This window comes from Pseudopipra pipra, chromosome 1, assembly GCF_036250125.1.
Source record: "Pseudopipra pipra isolate bDixPip1 chromosome 1, bDixPip1.hap1, whole genome shotgun sequence".
NCBI lineage: Eukaryota > Metazoa > Chordata > Aves > Passeriformes > Pipridae > Pseudopipra > Pseudopipra pipra.
In genome coordinates, this window is record NC_087549.1 from 23,817,609 (window position 1) to 23,840,671 (window position 23,063).

At 40.1% G+C, this 23,063-nt stretch overlaps 1 protein-coding gene across 5 annotated transcripts in view; it reads right to left on the bottom strand.

Moving 5' to 3' along the window:
- Positions 1 to 252: 252 nt before the first annotated feature.
- ESRP1 (epithelial splicing regulatory protein 1) overlaps positions 253 to 23,063 on the bottom strand; it is a 36,422-nt gene continuing 13,611 nt past the window's right edge. The window contains exons 7-15 of one of the 5 annotated variants that reach the window (XM_064648665.1): positions 22,640 to 22,750; positions 22,419 to 22,551; positions 22,293 to 22,335; positions 20,570 to 20,871; positions 18,855 to 19,073; positions 16,725 to 16,923; positions 14,602 to 14,770; positions 4,765 to 4,870; positions 253 to 3,259 (exon numbers count right to left, since the gene is read on the bottom strand). In XM_064648665.1, the coding sequence (XP_064504735.1) occupies positions 4,780 to 4,870; positions 14,602 to 14,770; positions 16,725 to 16,923; positions 18,855 to 19,073; positions 20,570 to 20,871; positions 22,293 to 22,335; positions 22,419 to 22,551; positions 22,640 to 22,750 (1,267 nt within the window). In that variant the 3' untranslated portion in view covers positions 253 to 3,259; positions 4,765 to 4,779. Of the gene's footprint in view, positions 4,871 to 5,354; positions 6,557 to 14,601; positions 14,771 to 16,724; positions 16,924 to 18,854; positions 19,074 to 20,569; positions 20,872 to 22,292; positions 22,336 to 22,418; positions 22,552 to 22,639; positions 22,751 to 23,063 lie in introns of those variants that run through there. The other 4 variants (XR_010429084.1, XM_064648675.1, XM_064648655.1 and 1 more) reach the window with 4 other exon arrangements.

The following is a 23,063-nucleotide window of genomic DNA, read 5'->3' on the forward strand; positions in this document are numbered from 1 at the left end:
CCCTCATCCTGTCTTCTGGGGCAGTGCTGTAGCATTCACACAGGATGGGCAGTGCTTTGGGTCTTCTCACTGCACCTTTCGTCCCCTTCTCTCCAGCCTGGCCTACTCCCCCTGTGAGGGGCACAGCCCAGCTCTATGCCCTCCCAGCTCCAGAACGGTCAAAGAGGTGACCCCCAGAAAAGCAGAACAGGACAGAGACAGGTGGAAGCATGGAAAAAGAAAGGAAAGAAAAACTTTCTCCATGTAACACAATAATTTTAAATATAGTCTTTATGAAAGTACAATATATATTTTCACATATTTTTTTCAGATTAATTCCAGTTATTACCTTCATATTACATATTCTTTACACATCCAAACCAACAAGCAATAGATTCACATCTCAAGTTCAATCAGTACTCTTAATCTCACAGAAAGTTACAGTGTGGAATTGGACTTTCATCTTTACTGATGGAGTTTCAGGCTTTCCTTCTTAAATAAATAAAATTGCCTCCAGCTGAGAATCTCCTAACTGAAGTAATGGAGATATTCAGAGATAGTTGGGAAATCTCAAAGCTTTCCTAGTTTTGCAAAAAGAAAACAGAATATACACACATTTTCCCCCTTTGTAGAAATCACATAACTTCTAGTTTGCCTGTTTTCTAAAACCTGCACCCATTATAATGAGGGAATATTATTTTCCTCAGCTTTAGGTTAAATGAACTCCAGCTGTAATCAATTAAAACAGTTATTGAAAAACTGTATAAAGAATTCAGTTCTGAAAATAGAGTCTAAAGACTCCCAAATACGAGAGAGCTCGTGAAAAATAACACAATTCTCAGCTCATATTGTATATATTAAGATGTACAGTTCACTTGCTAACATCTGAGGCCAGGGTCCTAAGAAGAAAGCAGTATCACCACAAACAAGGCTGGAGGGGAGCTGAAGAGGAGATCTTGTCCATGTCTGCATCTGACAGTGGGACCAGCTCTACCAGTGCCATCTCTAATGAGTGCTTGGCCAATCAGTCCCAAAGGATTACCTGGGTGGTGCCTCCCCAGGCAGTTCAGAGCAGTATTTAACTCCTGCTGCTATAAGGTTTGTTCTGATCCCTTAATCTGTCTCTGTAACTCCATCCCTTCTCTCCTGGTCCCATTCACAACGGGAAGAATTTATTCCTTCTCTCTTCATAGCCATATCTTTAATATACTGGTCTCATACCGCAGTCTCCTTTTCACCAAATGAAGCAATCCCAATGCCTTCAGCAGGCCTCCAGGAGCAGTTTTCACAATCTCTCTGTTCGCTCTGCAGTTGATCCACGTTTTGCAATTTTTGTGGCAATTTTTGGCTATAACTTTTTGCTAAAGTTTTACCAGCACTGTATAGAACACTTGGAAAACATCCCAAACTAAAGGCTCATGTGTGTAACCCAACATAAAGTATGCCTTTGTTTTTCAGAAGCATTTAATTATTGTTGCATTCAGTTTGTGATTTATTTTTCCAAGCCTTTTCTGGACTACTTCTTCCCATCCACTGTATTGTCTGTATTTGCACAGTTAATATGTGAAGACTCCATTCCACCGTCACTGCCCCAGTGGCTTATATAGGCTAATGCATAACTATTAATTTATAATCATGCTACAAAATGAAAGGCAAAACCATCTTCTCAGAAAGAAAAGTTAGAAATACCATTTAAAAATATTTTGTGCCAATAAATCATGTTTGATGTACTCGTGCTTACCGAACAGTGATTTTAAAAAAAGTCTCTGTCAAATACTTCAGAGTGTGATAATTTGCCAGGAGAAAATGTAAATCTAGATTACTATGGCTGTAGTGAGTGGGGGAGGGTGGCACATTGAAAAGAGAAGTGAAAAATAATAAGGGAAGAATGAAAGGGGGAGACTATCACTTGTCTAGAACAGTTTTCCTACTTTGCCACCCCACCATCCTTGTTTGTTTGTGGGGTTTTTTTTTAATTCCCCTTTACTTCCTTTCAGAGATAGCAAGGCACTGTTGTGGATTTGGGCTCATGGGAACTAAATACAGGAGGACTCTAAGCACCACAAACCCGAAGTGCTTGCAGCCCTCACTTCTGCAATATTTATTTTGAACATGCCAGAGAACCTATCCACTTGGCAACTTTTAGCCCCACAAATCTCTTTATTTCAGGGTTTCCTTCCCCCTTTCTTCAGTAGAAATGAGTGTAATTGCCATGGAAAGACATAGTGATCTAACCCTCAGCCTGAAGCCCAGTCTCAGGGCAGGCAGGGAGACCAGAGGCTGCTAAAAGTTATTTAAGTAAGAGCACATTTATCACCTGATTTCTCTGGTAAGAGTGACAGTTGTGGTGCTGGGTTACTTGCTCTAGTTCAGAGAGAGACTAAGCTCAAACTACCATCCCTGAGTGACCCTCCTTTAAAGCAGATAAGGTGCTGGGTCTTACTAGAGATCACAATTCCTTCTCTTGCATGAAAGGCTGTCAAACACCAAGCAGGGTGGGTAGAGCAGGAAGTGGAAAAATAAAAGTAGTAGCACAGGAGAGACATTAACTACATTTCTCGTTTTCTGACTAAGCAGAGTGAGCAAAGTTTGAAAATGCATACTCCTGTAAGCCTTTTAAAATTTAAATACCTGAGTGCATATGAAAAAGCATACAAGATAAGAATCAGAGACAAAGCATTTAACATCCCACACGTATACTTTTACAAAGTTACAGCATTTTTCCCCTCAGATAATCCATTTTACATTCCTAATTATTTCTGCACTGTATAAAATATGCCTGCGTATAAAGTTTACAAAGGCCTCTTTTGCACAGTTTAGACATATATACAAGCCAAAAAAACCCCACTTTTTTTTTATTAAAATATCAAGTGCACAATTAGAGGTTGTAAAATACTTTAATTAAACAGAACTGTGTGCAAAATTAGACAAAAAAAGACTTTTTTGCTATTTCAAAGAACATAAGAGATCAGAATTTTAGGTTGAGGCTAAACTGTGTCTGTGTTAAGAGCAGCTGAATACTTTATCAAGGAGAAACCCTCAAGGACTTGCATGATTTCAACACCTGTGCTCTCAATGAAGGGCTTAGTGGTCTGCGTGTGCATGTTTGAAAATTGTGCATCAGCTTGAACACAGAGATCCATCTGCTGATTTCCAGAGTTCTGGTGATTTTTTTCTCTTGAGCACAACTGGCTTGAGAAGCAGTAAAACTGGGAATGTAATGATAATCTCCATCTATGCTTGCTGTGTTTGTTCAAAACATCAGAAAGGGTGGAAGAATCTGCACGAAAGAGTTGTGCAGGTCACTGAACACCATGATAAAAGCAAATATTTATTTTTTGATTTCCAAAATATCAAATATTTGTTGAAGAACCCAAAGTTTTAGTTTTCACCTTACACACACAGGATTTCAGTGACATTGCCTATTAAGATAACAGTGCTTCACTAGGAGTATGCCAGAATTAATGCAATTATCACATGACCTTTTACCTCTCAAGGTGAAGTTTTACAGTCAACTCCAACACAGCAATGCCATTACTGTCCCTCAGTGTCTGCTTTGTTCACTTCAACCTTCCCATCTCTGGGCCAACACAAGTACTCACAGCTAAGATGTAAACTTGCTGAAAATGGATTAAGAGGCAACCCCCATGGGATCTTCCAGTTAGATCAGCTTCCCAGCCTAGTCACTGCATGGCAACACCCACTACAGACAAACAGCTGCGGGGTGGGAAGCTATGCAGCGTAGTTTAGGCCGGGATGCTAATGAGCACCTAATTATGGCCTCAGACTGTCAGCTATAGGGATGGAGTTTAACTTTATCAGCCCAGACAAAAGCCAGCCTGTTAGCCAACTACTTGAAATGGTCACTTCTGCAAAACACATGCAAAAGCAGCACACCTTGAGCAGGTGACAGTGAGGTGATGCTGCAGGTAAAGATTCTGCCCAGAAGTAGATTATACCCTGGGCTAAGTTACCTTTGTGTCAAAAGCAGGAGAACAAAACAGAAGACTGAGGGGAAGAATGAACAGAGGAAAGAAAAGGGCATAAAAGTTCTTTGACTATATGTTTTTAAAGGACTAAAGATTACAGGACCATTTCTCATAAATATATTTCTATACTTTCCTCTGAGACTACAGCACATGATAAAGCACCTGGTGCAGTCACCAATACATTGTTTTGCAGTTCAACTTGCATTTTTCTGCACAAGTGCTTTCTGGGTGACTTCACCCTTTGACTGTTCCTATACAGAAGATCAAGTAAACCAAGCTTGAAAGGCTCAAGTGGCCTGATCAGAAAGCTCACAAAGGCAAGAGAGTAGCTGCTGTTATACAAACACAGTTTACTTCATTGCTGCAATTTTACATCAGCGCAAGGCTTAGAAATCAGATTCTGTAGTTACCTAAGAAAGTAGCTCATTCTGCCTAACCAACACTACATCCTAGTGCATTGCTAGAAGTAACATCATCTCTGTACTTTGTTCCACAGAGGAAACTGTCTCTGAGGATCTTTCTCTCAGTACTGGTATTAAAGCTTGAAGTAGCATGCATTTGAAGCCCTGGGAAGCATGTAAAGCAGCAGCCCTTACAATGACTGGAGTAGTCAAAATCTTTTAAATGATGGCTTTAACAGCCAAGGCTTTATACACTGCAGCATGACATTCTAGAAATAGGAAAGACTAGCCGTGTTCCCAGGGCAGCAAATGAAAAGTTATGTTGAATATGGTGGTTATCTGAAGCAAACACTATGATGCACCCAAAACCCATCTCCTGGGGTTCATATCCTTACCTTCTCTAAGGAAGTCTAACTGCTGGGGCCTTTAAATGCAAATCCATTCTTTGGACACTGTCCTGGCAGGATCATTTGTGTGTACAAGTCCATCCTCTGCTGCATACTACAAACACAAGTTAAGATAGAAGCAATCAGAAGCCAAACTAGTGCAGAAGAGAGCCAGCAGCTGGCTATGCAACCTTAACCTTTCTTAAAGCCCTGGGCAGACAAAGTTCAGGCCACTATTAGACATTCATAATGCTTCCATCACCACGGCATCAAGAGCGATTCAACAACAGAAACCACAGTGGGGTAATCAGCCTCCTCTAACAGCACAACACAGGGGTGCACACAGTATTTTGTTGAAGATCACTGCCTCCAGACCCTGGCAGTCACAACTGACTGGTCTCACGAGAGTGTCCCTGGAGATCAGACATAAACACATCTCCTGCAGAGCCACACACATTCTCAAAGTCTCTAAGGGAAAAGTTAACAAGTTTACTATTTGGAAGATTTGCATAGACCACTTTTCCTTCAAGTTGTCCTAATACTGAAGGATGCCACTGGCTACTCCTACTTATTATACAATTTTAAGATGAAAGTTCCGTTCTCCAAATTCAAGGCTATGAAAATATCATGAGAAAGTTTCTGCTGGGCACTATCAGTCTTCCTTTTGCTTGCTTATATTTGTGTTTAAATCCTTAGCTAAAATGATATTTATGAAGACTGACTTTAGCCCAAAGGCTACTGCTTCAAGATGCCTTGTGAAAGACTCCTCCCTCATTCCCCATGAGACCTACAGTGTTAGCCTATATTCCATTTCTCTAAGTTAATCTTCTTGAGTGGCTCTGCAGCTTCTAAGTCTAGTAGCTGCATTTGCCTCCAAGCATGTGTTCTCACCAGTTTTCAGTCTTGCCCTAAGTTCCCACCATTTGCAAAGCCCTGGGTCATCTTTATGGAGCACAGTATCGAAGGGGATAGTTTAGTCACAGCAAACGACAAACAAATCCAGCAGAAAAGTAATTCCTGGACACAGCATAAACATGTTTGTGGCTTCTCTTCAAACAAACCTTTTCAAAGGGTTTCACAAAGCAAATGAAATTCAATGAAGTTTAACATCGTGAACAACTATCCGTGTCTAGGAGAGCTGCTTTTTCCATTTTCCATAGGAACAGCTTATAATGCTTTTTTATCTCCACAGTTTTGTGTTCCTGGGTACCTTTGTGAATAATTCTTCACTAAACAGCAGAGACAGTCTGATGCCAAGGACAAGACTTGTAATCATTTCTATCAATTTTGAGCCTATTGTCAGAAAAACAGCTGTAGGAAGGTTTTATGCTGTAGAGTAGCATTTTCATACAAACTCATCACAACACATCTCAGTAATGGTTTCCTGCATGCCTTTTCCGTGATATTAATAGCCATACTAATCCCTAAAAAAATACTACCACAGTCAATATACCTATGTACTATTCAGTTTCTTAAACACAAGATCCAGGGGTCACCTAATGACACTAACGAGGCTGAAAATAAGTCTTCCCCCTTCCATTCAGCTTTGGAACTTACTGCCATCACATGGTGTCTCCAACCCCATTTTTTTAAAGTAGCTACAGAGTAAGGATATGAACCCACAGCAGATATGTCCATCCACAGTTTGGATGTCAGATCCAGGCCAACAGTATCTATTACCTATCTGCCAAAAATACATGAGGGAGGAACTCTCCAGAGCTGCCAGCAAGGCAGTATTTGCTTCCATTCACTTCTGTTTCATGGACTTTTTAGACACAGCATCTTCTGCGGTCAATGGCAACTGTGGGATAGTAAAGGTTAGTGCCATGAACGAATGTGCTTGTCTTGCTTTAATGCCACAACAATAGAATTTATTCAGGAGTAATAAAAATTCTTTTCTTATGCCCAAAATACTCCATTTGTAGATGACAGAAGTTTTGATATTTTTTGTCAGGTCTTTCATAGCCTTGTTCCAATTGCCACAAAACTGTAGCTACTTAACTGTTTTGTTTTGAATTGGCAGTTCCAGAAAATATCCTCTTTTTGCTAAAATTCCATGTAATCCACATGACTATCCATCTACTGCTAGACACTTGTATACATGTGTAACATTTAATAAAAAAAAAGAATTATTTTGCTCTTGGATTTAGTGAGCAAGATCCATCCCTCGAGCCCATTTGCACCTGCACAGCTTTATAAAAAGAGTGTCATTAACATTGGGTCCTTTTGGCCAGCCACCTGAGGCTACCAGAAAGGATAATTTGTGCATCTGAGGTAACAGAGAACTTAAGATATAGAATAGTTTAAGTTTTTCTAGAATTCTTATGAGAACAATCCCATTACTTCCAAAACTAACATGAAGAGTAAGGAAAGAGACCTTTTGCCAGCTTTCTTTGCAGAGTTCTTATTAGTGGGGATAAAGAGCCCAGTCCCCAAAGTAGACCATGATGCAGCTTTCTTAAGTAAACTAATTTAGTAAGTCAATACAGAGGTAGCTTGTATCACCACTAAAAAAAACCACCAACAAACCAAATAACAACCCCCCCCAACAACAACAACAACAACAACAACAACAAAAATCAACCAAACAAAGCACCAGAAAACAATGAGACAGACTCCTTGGGCAATCTTGCTTTCCTTCTGAAACACAGCTACAGCCCTTGTCTTTGGGACATATCACTGTTAAACTGAAGTTCCTCTGCCTCCCTGGCCTTTGCTGAGAGACAGGCCACAAGAACTTGCAGTAGTGGCCATGACAGCTTTACCTGGTGCTCCAGAGAACAGCTTTCCCACCATCTCGGCCACTTGGCCCTGCTGCTGTGCTTCCATATGCTTTCCCCTCAGCTTTGGTGGGACAGCATTTGCTGGGGCAAGAGCACTTCCCTTTCAGTTTTCTTCCTCCCCCTTTTTTTTTATCATTCCTTCTACAGGGTCTTTCTCTGTTTCAAGGAACATGGAAACCTGTTTAAAACTAGCTATTCAGCCTGCTGGCTCTGCACTGCAATGGTAATTAGCACTTGCTAATTTGTAACTCCACCTTGGAGATAAAGGTAACAGCTTCAGCCACGGGTTAGACTAAGGGTGCTATCTGCTCCAATTCCCTTAGGGAACTTAGGGACTCCTCCCAGCCAGGTCTGTGTTACCCCCAGTCTGAGGGGTGATAACCTCCTAGAGAAACAGCAGTGACTTAGAGTGGTCATGTTTCCAGATGGAAAAGCAGGCGATAAAGGAGATGGGTAGTAAAAAGTGTCCAGAGAGGGATACAAGACAAACATTCCAGTCTATCTTCCCTAATTAAACAAATTTCAGGAACAAATACTTGCACATTTTACATCAGGTCAGACAGAATTTCTACAGTTGTTCTTAGTAGTTGCATATCACTATATAATGATGCAGTGCAAGGATTTAACTCTTAATACCCATCCAGTTCTTGAAATCATTTCCCAATGCAAACCTCTTTTCCTTATGAATTGATCCTTCTTGGATCTAATCAGGCAGATTGGATTTTTTTTCCAATCAATATTTCTGAGATTGTTGTATTCCCCAAAGACCCTCAAAATAAAACATAATTAAATTTCAGAAATCAGTTTTGGATGCAAGAACAAGTTTTCACATCTTCTAAAGGTTGATGTTGGCATTTATACCCTTAAAGGGATCCCAAACATTGATCACTAAAGTATGTGGAAACATTGAGGATCACTGTCTCTCCTGATTTCCTAACATTTTTCCATTATACATTTGCTTAACAGATACAAATATCCAGAAGGAAGCTGAGATTTATAATACAAGTGGGTGTGAGTTGGGAGCAGTCAGCACACATAGCCAAGCAGGTTTTCAGATCTCTGCCAAGTATCTTGCAGGTCAATCAACAGAACCACAGACATACCCAGCACTATTTGCACATAGGAGCAGATATGTGCCTAGACACCATCTAGAGGTTTCATTTCTCTCCCTGCAGATTTTCTATCCCTGTTTTTCCTATGACTTAGTTCTCTGTAGTCTTGAAAAAAATTTTTATTTGTTAAGTATTAACTATTTTCTGCTTTGTGACAACAGATACTGAAGATAACCTTTTCTCAAGCTACTGACTGACAGCTTCTATTAATTTCAGGACTCTAAGACAGGTCCTGTGTTGCAGGATAGTCTTACTGCATATACCTCACTGTAATACACAGAGGAACACTAGTAGGCAAAGAAAACTTGTCAAACTCATCCACTAGCATTTCAAGATTAAATTATCCCCCCTTTGTGAGGTCTAGGAAGCTCAGCAGACCCTAAGCAGCTCTGCAGCACCCCAAAGTCAGATCCTCTGACTGAAGCCAGCAGAAGGACCAGAAAAAGCAATGGACACGCATCATCCATTTTGACAGATCAGTCCAAAATCCAGTGAACAGCAGATTTTTTCAGAGACTGTAAGGGATTTTCAACTACTTCTTTGGCTGGCACAGGACATGGGTATAATGTGCACATATACACAAGCTTGCAGCATAATGCCTATCATGTTGATTGCTGGAAAGCAGCCCCAAATCAGGAGGAAATGCAGCTTTACTGTAAGGTTTTTTTAGAAGTGGTTCATACAAAAGTTTGAGAGAAGCAAAACTAGTGAATTTTGTAGTATAATTACCAAAGTTGAAAGTTTTAGCATGGTACTTTGTTCACAAAAACTAACAAGACATGCTACTAGCAAAAGTATTTACATAACCAGAATAATTTTCCTTTTCCAAGACTGAAATCTTTATCCATTTAAAGAAAGGCCATGTAACTTGACAAATAGCAGGAGTAGTAGCACTAAACCATCAGGTCATCTGTTAATCAAATAGAAACATTTAGATCCCCATGGCTGCTGTTTAATCATGGACAAATATCACAGACTCTGTTCTCAACAAGGAAGACTAAAAAAAAGCTTTCAGGTCTAAGGAGCCTTATTCCAAGATCAACCCAACTCTACCCCTGGAAACACCAAAAGCTCCTTCAGTACAGATGCCTTCCCCACATTTAACCAGATAACCTACTGTCCACTCCATCTGACTACAGCAATCAGCTTCCCAGCTGTGTAAGTTGATGGTAGCATGATGACAAGAAGCAGTGGGCATGGAGTCAGAAACACTTTCTGCCCTAGGTAGTGTTGGGACTTTTAACACACCCCATAGAAGGCTGCTTCTGAGTAAAGAGAAGTATCCAGCAATATATCTTTGTGCCCTGAATAACCTGAGATCACTGCAGTGTTTAAGAGAGCCACTTGCATGGATGACACACATGCCTTGAGGCACAACAGACAGATCTCTCCCACCACTGAACTGTGTTGTAAATAAGTAAAAGGAAAAACTACACTCAAACTGATCTCTGCAGCAAACTTGAGCAATGTTCTAATCCCTCAGACTAATCCAAATGTTTTACCAGCTAGCAGAGGAAAAGTCAGAAGACAACAGTGAGAGCTGCTAGCTGAAAGTCAAGTGATTCAGTATGCTACACAAACAAAAGGAAGAATCCATGGTGCCATTTTGTATGGTGGGTTGAGTAAGTCTTGGACACTTGCTACCAGCAGAAACATTTTTACAGGCTTACCAACTTGGAAGGAAGGTGGAGTTCATTTTGTTTTTTCATTTAAATAATTTTACTATCCTGATATACAGATACCTATTGATCCTACAGATACCCACCTTTCTGCTGCTTTTCAGACACCATAGTAATTTTACTAATTAAAACCTACAAACAAAGGGATAATGACAGTCTATGGAGGCATGCAACAATTAATCTTCCCTGTTAATGCACTGCTCCTCCAACAAAATACAGTAGTAGTTCAAGGCACCCCTGCTGTTCTAATCCTTGGCAAGCTACATTCATTTACAAAAGTGAATCATTAAGTGTCCCACCCAAGAAATCATTCCGGTGACAAGTTTGTGCCATTAACTAAAGAGCTGAAGTTATTTTGACAAATTCATGATGGAAACCAGCTCAATATGAGCAAGGACAGGTAATGAAGAGTTCCAGATTCTGCCACTTGATGTAAACGTGTGAACTCCATCTGCTGGACAGCAACTGAAAGCCACCAGCAGGCTTTTATGCCCAGGGAGCCCATTCACTGCAGATGTGATCTCATGCAATCCAAGCTGACATAGTTAGTACAATAATAATAATAAAAAAGAGTGCAAAGAGTCTAAGAGCTGTGGTTCCGAGTGTTGCTATGGTGCTGTGAGTACAACTAAGCTGATGAAGAGGTTTTGTTTCTGGCTGCTGCTGTTATCCATCTGTGACAAAGCTCCCAGGCTAAATACACATATGGTTGTTTCCTAACCCAGTTCTGTCAAGTGATGCTGGTTAGCCAGACAGAGATACACAAACAAAGCTGCTGGCAGCAGCTCTGACTACTATCGCTCTGATCCAGCCTACTTGTTTCTAGCTTTGCCAGTTTTAAACTCCATCTAACTTATTGGTGCTTCAATATAGATCTGAGCAATGACCAAGGTAGGAAAAAGCCTCACTTGTTTTCCATGATGATCATTACAGAGGATCTGATCCATCACAGAGAACAAGTGAGTTTTTTCTAACCTTAGTTGTATTACTTTTACACACCCATACTTCTGTAGGTATGCATACATAAATATTAATGCTATATGTATGTTGCACATGTATATACAAGTTGATTAGTGTATAACAAGAAAAACCACACCTAATCCATAGCAGGAAGAGATGGAAGCAGACAGATGAGAGCACTAAGATTACTCTGTATTTCCTTGTGCAGGAAATGTCATAATCATACCATTATTGCATAAAAAGACCTTTTAATTTAAACCACTCCAAGAGAGAGAACCATATACACACTGGCACAACAGGGAGATAACCCAAACCTAGCCACTATTAGACCAGCACAACTGAATACAGCTAGAAACACATTAGAACAGGCCCACGCTCTCAAGCAGTGCCTGTATCTCAAGACAAGTACTACAAAGGTGTGAACGAACAAGTTCTCCTACACACCTCAGTTCAACAGCACAAGAATTTACCATAGGAGACAGAACAGAAGAACACTTTTCTAGTTATTTTCAGTTCAAGGACTTCCTGAGCCAGGTGTGGTTTCTATGTATTCACTAACTCACAATGAATTTCCTGCCATGGAATTTATCCAGTTTGTTTGAACCCACATCAGTCTTCAGCTTCCACATCATGTTTTGGCTGAGTCCTACAAGCACACTACCCACTGAGTAAGAAGCTCCTCTTTCCACTGCACTATTTAAAGTACTGTTAACAAAGTACAAATTATAAATTTACTACTAGATGTATAGACTTTGACAGATACTTTTGAGGTTTTAAAGGTAACGCATAAAAGTGATAGAAATGGCATTAGAATTCAATAAATACAACAAGACTCATCTTTGTTTTAAAACTGCATACCCTGTAGCAGTAGCTTTCAAGTTTGTATATGGTAAAAAGTTCCTGTAGAACATGTTAGCAATTGCCAAGTAGAGCAGTTATTCATTACTTTCAATGTACATATAGCACCTAGTACACTCATTTATTGAGGATTAGATAAAGAAAAACTCCTCCCTCCCATGAATCCTATTGTTCTTTCTTAAAAGCCTGGGACTAGACAGAGAATGAGACCACTGATTTGCTGTCAGAGCATGTTGCCAGATATAATTACAAGCTGAAGAGAGATATCAAAGACTGACAGATCCCGAATAACTTGCTCTCCCTCCTTTTCATTAGGAATTCACTAAAGCTATTTTAATAGCTTAGAAGGCATCCATTTCTTTACACAATTGGGTTTCATCACCAAAAGCTATAAGAGCATTAAGAAGAGAATAAGACTCATCATTAAGATGAGTCTGAGAGTTTCAGGATTTCTGATAGATACTGAAGACCAAAACAACACCTGCCTCTACATTGATTGTTGTGTGGAAAACAGAATTGGATTATTATAAAGCAACTTGACCTTGCAAAACACAAGTGGTAGAACCTTTTGGCAGCAGGTCAAAGAAACTTTCCTTATTTCCATAAGTATTCACTAGTTAGATTTATGAACCACTGTCTGATCATTAGCCACCAGCTCTGTATTGCTTTTCCATGTACATGCATTTAAATGGATCACTTAGTAGAGAGGATACCCCATTCTTTCCTGTAGCACATACTTAACATTTTTGGAATTAGATTTCAGAATCAGAAGACCACATTTAAGAGAGTTCTGATTGCTACTTCAAAGGAGCCCAGTTACTTATTGTATCCTTTACAAAGCAAAGAAACTTGTCTAAAAAGTAACAAAACTTCATTTTTTAGAAAAAAAATAGCCCAAAATGTCAGCAATAAAGGATCACTACGTCTACTGGAGTATATACAATTTGTCTGTAGATCAAACATTTACTCTGGATAGAAAAGCAATAGTCAAACACTGAATCTCGCAACCCAGAAAGAAGTTGACTCCAGAAATTTTTCCTTATTTTCTTTGAGATGGAGGTACTTGTAATTGGCACAGAAGCTATGTAAAAGAATGGTTTCTTAAGAACAGCGAACAGCTATCAGTTAGACAAGAATATAGAAAAGATATTTAGGGACTTGGGGCTGATCAGTTTGTAACTGATATATGCCCCCAGCCCAAGCAGCCAGCAACAGGACTCATATGGGACCCCATTCAGTGAGAGATCTGTGTGGAGCCTGACACTAAGCTTGCAGTGGCCAGTCTTATTATTTTAAGAAGTACAACATGTCAAAGTTATAACAAAACTATTATTGCTACATTTTCATGACATATAGAACTGTTATTGAGAAACTTGGTTACATTGCCAGTGCAAGTTTGGAATTTTATTTTTCTTAATCTTACATTAATGAGGCTGAGTTTGGTAACACATTATCATAACCATAAGACAGTTATTGAAGGCATTATAGAAATTAACTCATGAGTGAAGAAAACATTTTAATAGCAAAACTACAAAAGGCAGCTCACAGACATATTGGTTTAGTGTAAAGTAATAAGAAAACCTTTGTCATCTTACAGGTACAGGAGAGTCCATATTGCTTAACAGCTACCTAAGTAGCTATTCAGACCCTTCTCCAGAGACAAAAAAAACTCGGGCTCTTTAACAGATTCCCTGACAGATGATGAATGGTTTATGGCTTATAGGTAACATGGCTCTTTCCAAGGCCTCATGACTGCAGAGGGCAAATGCTATTCAGAGTTTTTGTTCTGTTGAAAACAGTTAATATATCCAGAAGAGCCAAAAGCACTTTGTTAGAGGTATTTGAGGTCAGGAAGAATATATGCCTCTATATGCTTTACATATGCATTCAATACAGATATGCTTCAATGCAAAACTTATTTCTAGAAGTAAACAGTTTTCACCAAAAAGGTCAAAAGTTACTTTGGTAAAAAAAACCAAAAACAGGCAGAATTTCAGAAGTTGTTAGGGCAGACCTCCATCTACCCATTCTAAAGAGGGGCCAAGGGCTTCTTTATAGACATGGGAAGGAATACCACATACATCAGTTTCCACTGAGGGCATAACAATGCAAACTAACAAGCTTAAGAGGCATGTTAGGTAGAAGGAAAAAGAAAAATCAAAAATATCCCACTTAAATGTGCGACCTAAGTTTAAAACAAAAACAAAACAAAGCCAAATAACCAAAAGCAGACAACAAACAAACCAACTCCAAAAAAACTATGGCTACCTGAAATACTCTAAAACTTGGAAAATCCTTAGATATCCTTAAATTTTTTCCCTGAACAAGATACTGAACAAGTTGTTCTTGGTAACACAAGCCTTTAGCAGAGCAGACAATGTTCTTTTGTGAGCTTTGTGCATTTGCTGCAAAGAAAGACTTCTTTATTCCTGCTTGGTTTCTCCTCTGCTTTACCTGGGGTAATATGCTGTGTAGTTCATGAAGAGTTGAGCCCCTGCAGGGTAGTAGGCTGTGGAGGGCTGGAGTGTTCGTGGGCTGAGGAGCATGGATGGCTGATACAGAGCAGCTTCTGTTGGCATAACTGCAGCAGGAGCAGGAAAGGAGTAGGAAGGGGGTGAAAGGCCTAAAGGGAACAAATGGAAAATAGATTAGGAACTCTTGAATTCCAGAGATAACAGACCATACATACACAACAACCCTGCAGTATGTCAAGAGCCTTCACGAGTTTCTCATTCCCTTACTCATCACAGAAAATAAATCTGAGCCACCAACATGAGCTTGATGATAAATGTTGTGTCCACCCCCCAGTCAAAAAGCAAAGTCAGAAATACACTAAAAGCCACCTCTTGCTCTGAAAATAGGGTATCTTCCTGAGGAGGAGGCCAATTTTTTTTGTTCAGGCTTAGATTTTAATGAAGTCTGTAATCAAGAAGTATGAGACTTCTCCACTGTAAGAAAGAAACTTCCATGATAAAGATCTAACATCCTCCAGGAGAGAGGACACTTTCATCCACATATTCTCCATCCCTCAAACATCTGTCTTCAATTAATCAACAGCAGATGAAGCAGAGTCACAGCTTTGCAGCTTCAAGTGTTAATATCAAGTTTTAAGTAACGCCAAAGCGCACTTTGTGGTGTTGCAACAAGATGTAAGGCCCTAAATGAATTCTCACTGATGAGAGCTCACCCTCCTCCTTTGCCATTCTCTTCTTTTGTTTCCCTCTTCTCCTCTCCAGTGTCATAAAGGTGAACATATAAAAGCTTTAAATAAAGTAAGCCTTTATTTTTGCTATTCAGAGTTAAAAAGACAGTCAGCAAATATTGTGAAATGGGGCAGTGATAGAGCCAAAAACCCTTATCTGAGGAATACATCACAAGCATTTGTAGTTGGAAATGGGATCACTGCCACCTAAGTGTTTCTGAAGTTTGGGACTCTGCCCAAGAACCTGTCCTAGGAGCTCAGAACATTCCAACCCCTGTCTGGAACAGCTGTCACACATAGGACCACATACTGCTGATCCCTGCTCAGGATACTTTCATTGGAAAAAAAAAAAAAATCTCTAAAGGATTAGCTGAAGGTCTACTCGTACTCCACAAGAAGCCACTCCCAAGAAGTTTGCTGCCATATTAGCAGCTCTGACTAGGGTTTAGAGGACATTTCTTAAAAAGTCCAACAACAATAATACATTTGCATAAAGAGAAAGAGAAAGCTCCTACTTGACTACCTTGCCATTTATGATTTTGGAAGCAAAGTATTATTTTTCCCTTCGGCTCAGATGTATGTGGCACATATGCTTAGTAAGTTAGCCCTTAAGCTCTTAAAGCCCTTAAGCTCCCAAACATGGCCCAAAGTCCATGCTCATCCTAGTAGTTCTGAGAAGCAAAATTTAAAATGAAATACAGTTTCTGCAGTTTTTTGAGGGCAAAGCCAGTGTATTTTACTCCCAACACAGGGAACCTCAATTCTGTACAAACAACAAAAAGAAGACTGGATGTGGCACTTAGTGCCATGGTCTAGTAACCACAGTGGTAGTGGATCAAGGGTTGGACTTGATGATCTCAGAGGTCCCTTCCAACCCAGCTGATTCTATGAAAGGAAGAGTTTAGTCGGTAGTGGTTCAAAAGGCAGAACACTTGTGATTAAGTCCCAAAGGGGAGTATTGCCTATTCATAAGTTAAATTTTGCAAGTAAAAGGGGAAGGGCTTTTATTTGGCACGTTCACCATGATAAAAAACATAAATGTAAACCAGTTTAAATGGGAAACAATTCTTTAAAGTCTCAGCAGGGCTTACAAATTATTTTTCAGAATCACTACTCACCCCAACAACTTTAAGTTTCACAGAGGGGAGGGAAAAATTGCCAATGGAAGAGCAAAAGTAGTTCTCCAGTCATAATAATTCACAACCAGAGGGAAAAATAATGATTGCAAGCTGCTGAAGATTTAAGACAAAAAGACCTCATTTTAATACCCCCATCTGACAATTCTTTCCAGGAACCAGAATCAGAGTCAACAGAGCAGCTCCAACACCTACCCGCACAGAGTGTAGAGTATTGACAAGACCCAAGCAAAACTTACATGGTAACTTACATGGTGGTGGGGACAAGCCATTTCGATTTAAAGTGCCCCCCATTAATACAAAGTTCATCTCCTCAGCAGAACATTGAAAGACTTCAACATATCTGTCCTTCATAGTCTTCTTATGACATTTCTGTGCAGCCAGGAAAGCTCGATCTGCAGATTTCATCTGAATAAAAGCATCTCCTGACGGACGTCCCTATAAACAAGGCAGACAAAAAAAAAGTTTCTAGAGCTCCCATGAAGGAGCAGCATAGCAATAATTTGTGCTGTTAAAAGCCATCTCTTCAGTCATTAATATATTTATTTCCAAAGTCAAGTACAGTCAGTCAACCTGAGACCCATCAGCATGTTTAAGTTCTCTCCAAGGTTTTTCCCACTTGTGGCAACTTGATTGTATTTATTCACCTGTTTTGATTAAGCTACACTGTAACTTGAGCCATGTTGCTTCTATGTTTAAAAAAAAAAAAAGATTCCTACGGTACTTTGGCGCTTTGAGACCTGCTCTTAAAAATTCAGTAAGAATGCAGAATTGGAAGATATAATCCCCACTTATTACCTATGACTTTGAAAATCCAAAGATAAATACAGTCAAATGCCAAATGTTAAATGATTTTTTAAAAAAAATTTAATCTTGTGAAGACCAATATGGGCTGGGATGTTTTATAAGGGTACTAACTAGCCTAAGGCTTGGTATGAGCTTTTTGCAGAGGAAAACAAAACAAAACAGCACTTTACATTTGTAGCTGTAAATGAGTGGGATACACCACTGGGAAGAGTCATTTTAGCCACATGCAGCTGCTGATTTGAAGTAGCCAAAAGTAGAGGTAGAAATCTGAAGCCAGCTGTAATTCAGTTCTGGGCCAGTTCTTGTTTTGGAGGGAAGAACAACTTTATCACCATCTTTTGTACAGTCATTCGTGATTAGAGGGTTAAACCAGAAATAGCAGGTGCATGGAGAAAGATACAAATCTAATCAGGCAAAAGCAGTATCTGGGGAAAAAAATTTCTGACAGCTTTGGGAAGGGCAAGGATTGCAAACAGCCCTCGAGACTATATGCACACACCAATTTCTTCATCCAGGTTCTTTCATTACAGCTGGCAAGGACTGACACTTCTGTAAATCATTATTTGTACTTTAACATCTGCATCATTTCTTAGCCTATCCCAGCAGTGAGCATTTGTTATTGTTTTTCAGCCTTGACTAGGTCAAGTCCCCACAGACACAAGAATCTCCTTAGATAAAGAGGTACTGAAATATCTATAGTCCCTTCTCCTCCCCCATATTCCCAAAATACATAAGCCCTACTCTGGGACAAGGAAGTATTTTGTAGTTTTGGATGACACTAAGACTAAGCTGAAAGAATTTTAGAACCACCATTTTTATACCATAATAATCAGTTTAATCAGTTATGAGTTGAACCACTCAGAGCATCTCCACAGAGTGAAAGGAGCTGCCAACTCCTCCTCCTAGTCACAAGAGTACAAAGATAAAGATCACAAGAATGCACAATCCTTTGTCTAAAAAGTTCTGGTAAAAACTTCTTCCAGAAAACAGTGGCATTTCACACTTCAATGAGCTGTTAAATCTTGGTTCTTAGCTGTGACTGTTTAAAGAGAGAAACAGCGCAGGAAACCCAAAGCTTCAGCTTCTGACTTATGTCATAGGAAATACTGTCCCTAGAAGGCTGCAGTCCCATTTGTCCTCAAACATACCTGATGCACATTGTTCAGCAAGGCAGGGGCAAACCACTCCTTTGAGAACTAACATTGCCCACACTTCTGTTTGGAAGGCACTCTTTGCCTGGCACAAGAGGAATCATGCATGCTGTTGAGCAAGACTCTTCAGTTCAAGCCTCCTACAGTGCAGGATCACAGCTGCTGCTCCAAGAGCACCAACCCCTCCAAGACTGTGGCTTAGCTTTCAGCACATGGGTCTACAGCAAATGCAGCAGCTTACACAGCAGAGTTCAAATCATTTATTGCCAGTACACCTTTAGAGGAGAGCTGGAGGCCCACTAACACCATTAGTGCCAATCCCAAAGGTGCTTCCCTACTGATATCCTCAGAAGGACTGTGTTCACATATACAAGCATTTGGCAGATGTCTGGAAATATGCTGCCTACCAACCTGGTGGTTCAGTACCATGTGAACTCCGTGGGTCCGAATATCTGTAGAAAACTCTCCCAAGAACTCCAGGATGTCCTCTATAGTAGCAGCATAGGGAAGACCACGCAAACGTATGCAGTCTCTGATGTTTGTGGGAGGCACAAATTGTTGAGGTAATACTGGAAGAATAGGAGGTGTTGGAAGAGGAATGAGAGGTGTGGAAGAGTACCTGTTCAGCACCTGTGCAAACAAAAACAGAGAGGTTACAGGAAGCCTCCTTACTCGTTCTTCAGAGGGACAGAACATAAGCCTAGTGCCATTTGTTTTCACTCACTGTTTTCATTGCAGTATTTTAAGAAACAAGTGAGCTAGATTCTGAGCTTAAACCACAACAGCAGCGCTTGGAATTCAAATGTTTTAAAATCAATGTTTTTTCCTGAAAAACAATTTTGTTTTTGAGAATTTACTTGAACTGTTAATGTAACTCTCAGAAGAGATCTTAGAACATGAAACCTGCATTTCTACAGTATTTCTACAGTATTTTTATTGTGAAAGTATCCTAAGACATTCTACCATCTACAGTCATGGTGACATTTTTATCCAAAAACATCTCCTCTGCAAAACTTCAGGAGAATCTGGGAACTAGAAGCACATTTTACTACCAAACACCCGATTTGGGATGCAATAGTCCATTGAAGTAACAGGTGGCGTTGCTGAATCACAGTATCTGTGACAGTCATGCTTTGAGATTTCTTATTAATAATTTTAACAGTAAAAACCCTGTCTAGTGAAGAGTTCTCTGAATATTCAATCATTACTCTTGAACTCTAAGCAAGATAAAGATTTATTTGCATTTATACGGCTACCAGAAGGCTTTACTAAAAGAAATATATGAGAGCACTTGAGAAAAATACAATGACAAGAGTGAGTGTTGCAGCTCTGCCTTATCATTAGTGGCACCTTTTAAACACGACACTGAAATCTCCACATATTTGGGAGGACAGAGCTGCATCATTTCTTGGTTACAATGACATGGCTATAATTTGCACCAGAGATGACACCTTTTAGAATCACATTTAGAAGTTAATGGCCTCAACTGAAGCTCTACAAGTCTTTGGAGACTTAAACAATCCTCTCAGCCCTACTTCCTTTCCCTAACAGCATAACTGCGATTAATAGTGCAGCAAACTCTGTTAACACCAGACTCTTCAGGCCCAGTTTCACAAAGTCATGCCACCCTCTGCTAGGTAGCCTGTGCTGGCAGAAGATGGCAGAGATCTGCCCTTAGAGGCAATTTGTAAGACTCTTCAGACACATTGCTCTGAAGAGGACAACTACATCAAAAAACTCTGCTTTTCTGTGTCAGTGACTAAAGAGAAGTCTTTTAGATCAAGATTTGTTGCTAACACTCCTTCTGAATAGACCATCATTGGACTTTGTAAAATTCAGTATCTGTAGTGTAAAGCACTAGACTCACATCAACTTTCTGCAAGGCTACTGGAAGCCAAAACCCCAAAGGTTTGTATATATGATTGAGAACATCCATATACCATAGTCTTACATTTTGAGGAAGCAGAGCCTCATAGAAATTCAGACAGTACTCATTCCAGCAAGGGTGAAGAGTGAGAGAAGATGAAAGGAGCTGTCAAGTCATGGCCAACTAGTATTTGCTTTCACTGCTGCCAGTGTGGAAGTTTGGATAACAAGAAGCCAATGTTTGCAAAGTTTGCACCCACCTGCTGAACTTCTGCTGCAGTGCTCCTGAAGAGTTCAATGTACCTTTTCCCCAGCAAGTCCTTATGCTTTTTCAGTGCATTTTGTGCGTATTCCTCACAAGCAAACAAGACAAAGGCATCCCCTGTCGGCCTGCTGTCAGGGTATGTGACAAACAGGACTCCCTCCTTCCCTCCTGTTACAGGGCAGTGCTGGCCAAAGAAAGTCAGCACTTCTTCTGTTGTTACATTGAAAGGAAGACCTCGCATCCTGACAATCACTTGATTTTCTTTTGACAAGAACTGTGCAACCTCGTTGGAAGTGCCTTTAACAAGAAAAAGTACAGAAGCACTTAAGTCCAGGCAACCACATAAAATCATGAGCAAGTCTGGCATAGCTGAGTCCTGCCCACAGACAGTTTTTGAGCAGGTAGAACAGTATTTGCCTCAAAAGCCAGGAAAGATGTCCCTCTGATAAACTAGATATATTGTAGAAGACACCTCCCACTAAAGTATAATAATGTTACTCCATCACTTAGAGGATATTTCTCCTTATTCGAAAGGAAAATAGGTACTTGCAGTGTTCAAAGTCCAAGGAAAGCACAGTCTCTGAATATCTAGTGTGCTACTGTGCACTTCACCTTTCTAAATTTGGAATACCTTCAGCATGCACTAAAGCCAAAATATATAGCAACTAAGTATCTAGATAATCGTGCTGGGAAGGAAAGTTGGAAGGGCATGTCGAAAACAGCTCAGGAATTTCATCCTATCCTGATAGAACTGTCAAAGTCTGCCAATTCTACTTTCAGTACTTTTACGAGAAGCCCAGTGATACTCAAAACACTACCCTATCCAAAAGGTAGCTGCTAACCAACTTCACATCTTAATTCAGTCCTTTCACTTACAGCTCCTGTGCTGTGAAGTTTGGTTGCACCAGACATGCACCGTTCTTCAGCAACATCAGTGTGCAATGTCTTCACTTTGGCTAGTGTAACTGTTACCAAGCCTATCAGTGAGCTATTTAGTTGACAGCTTAACAGCCTTTCCAACACTAACACCTCAGACTCAGATATCCAGTTAGTCACTCACAATCCCCAGAACAAATCTCTGTCAGGGACCAACAAGGACCTTAAGGTACTATTGTAGATATAACAGCTTATTGGATCTTAATTCAAATTCTATACATGTTCAGACATAAACGAGATGAAAAGAGACTAAGGGGTAGTTTGTAGAGCAAATTTTGCTGCCTTTCAATTATCAGCAAATATTTCAATATTCCATAAGCATTTCCCCTAAATCCTCCCCATTATGTTTGAGGCAAAGATTTGATTTGAAGAAAGTTGGTCCCACAAATCTCTTGTATTTACAGTGTGATATCTGTTTGGTTTTATGTGCAAATCTCCACAGCAACAGCAGTCATATTGCTTCAAAAAACTACTCTGCTTTCATTTTTTCAGCAGTCAATAACATTTAGATCCCCACAGTTACGATGACCTAAAAAAATTAAGTTTGTATAGAAGATCACTTTGCCCAATCAAATCCTGCTTTGACAGGCTGCTTGAAAATGGCAAGAAGTGGAAGAGAAAGGCTGACAGAAATTATGGAACATCTTTGACTTCTGCTAGCAGAGTACATAGTAATCAATACACGAGCCAACTTGTTCAAAGACAGAAAATGAAAAGTCACATTCAATGGGAGCAGTTTAAAGCCAAAAGTTAGTGATCCCTTTTCGTCCTCTAAAAATTACCTCCTGCAATTTTAAGGAAGTCTTCACCTGTTGCCTTGTATACCTAAAGGAAGAAAAGAGAACATGTGATTGGCATGCAATTCGCACTCCTTTTGAGAGGAGGATTTCAAAGCCAGCGTCACACACCTCAATGTATCGATTCCCCATGTGATGCTTGTGCCTTTGTAGTGCTAGATCTCTATGCTCTTCACTTACGAACCTCACAAGAGCCTCCCCATTCCTTCTACCTTGGGCATTGAGACAGAGTGCAGCACCTCCCCTGCAAGATTTAAATCAAAAGAGATGAAACTCCGTGACTTCCACAGCTGAAGCACTACAAATGTACAGGTAAACTCCTAGCTACTAACTTGGCAATATTTAGGCCTTTGAAGAATCTCGCTATGTCCTGGTCAGACGACTGCCATGGCAATCCTCTTGCTCGGATAACAGCATTGTCATCCACAAGTTCCATCTTGCTGCTGCAGGCAGAGAAACAGGGAGAGACATTTGCCTGTAGTATCTGCCACACACCACCCTCTGTTCTTGCCATTTGTGTTCCAGAGACAGGTTTCTGTCCCTGCTCCATGTCTACTGGATGGCAGAGGCTCAAGTGCCACCACCATCCAAAGCCACACCACAACTGAAAGCCACTCCTAGGTAAAGTCTATCCTAGGGAAAGTTTGTTTTGTTAAGCTGCTCCTTTCCCAGTTCCCTTTTCCTGTTTCATCACATTTTCTCTTTGACCTGTCATCTCTTTGATCATGTTCCCAATTTATTTCCCTCTCCTGACAT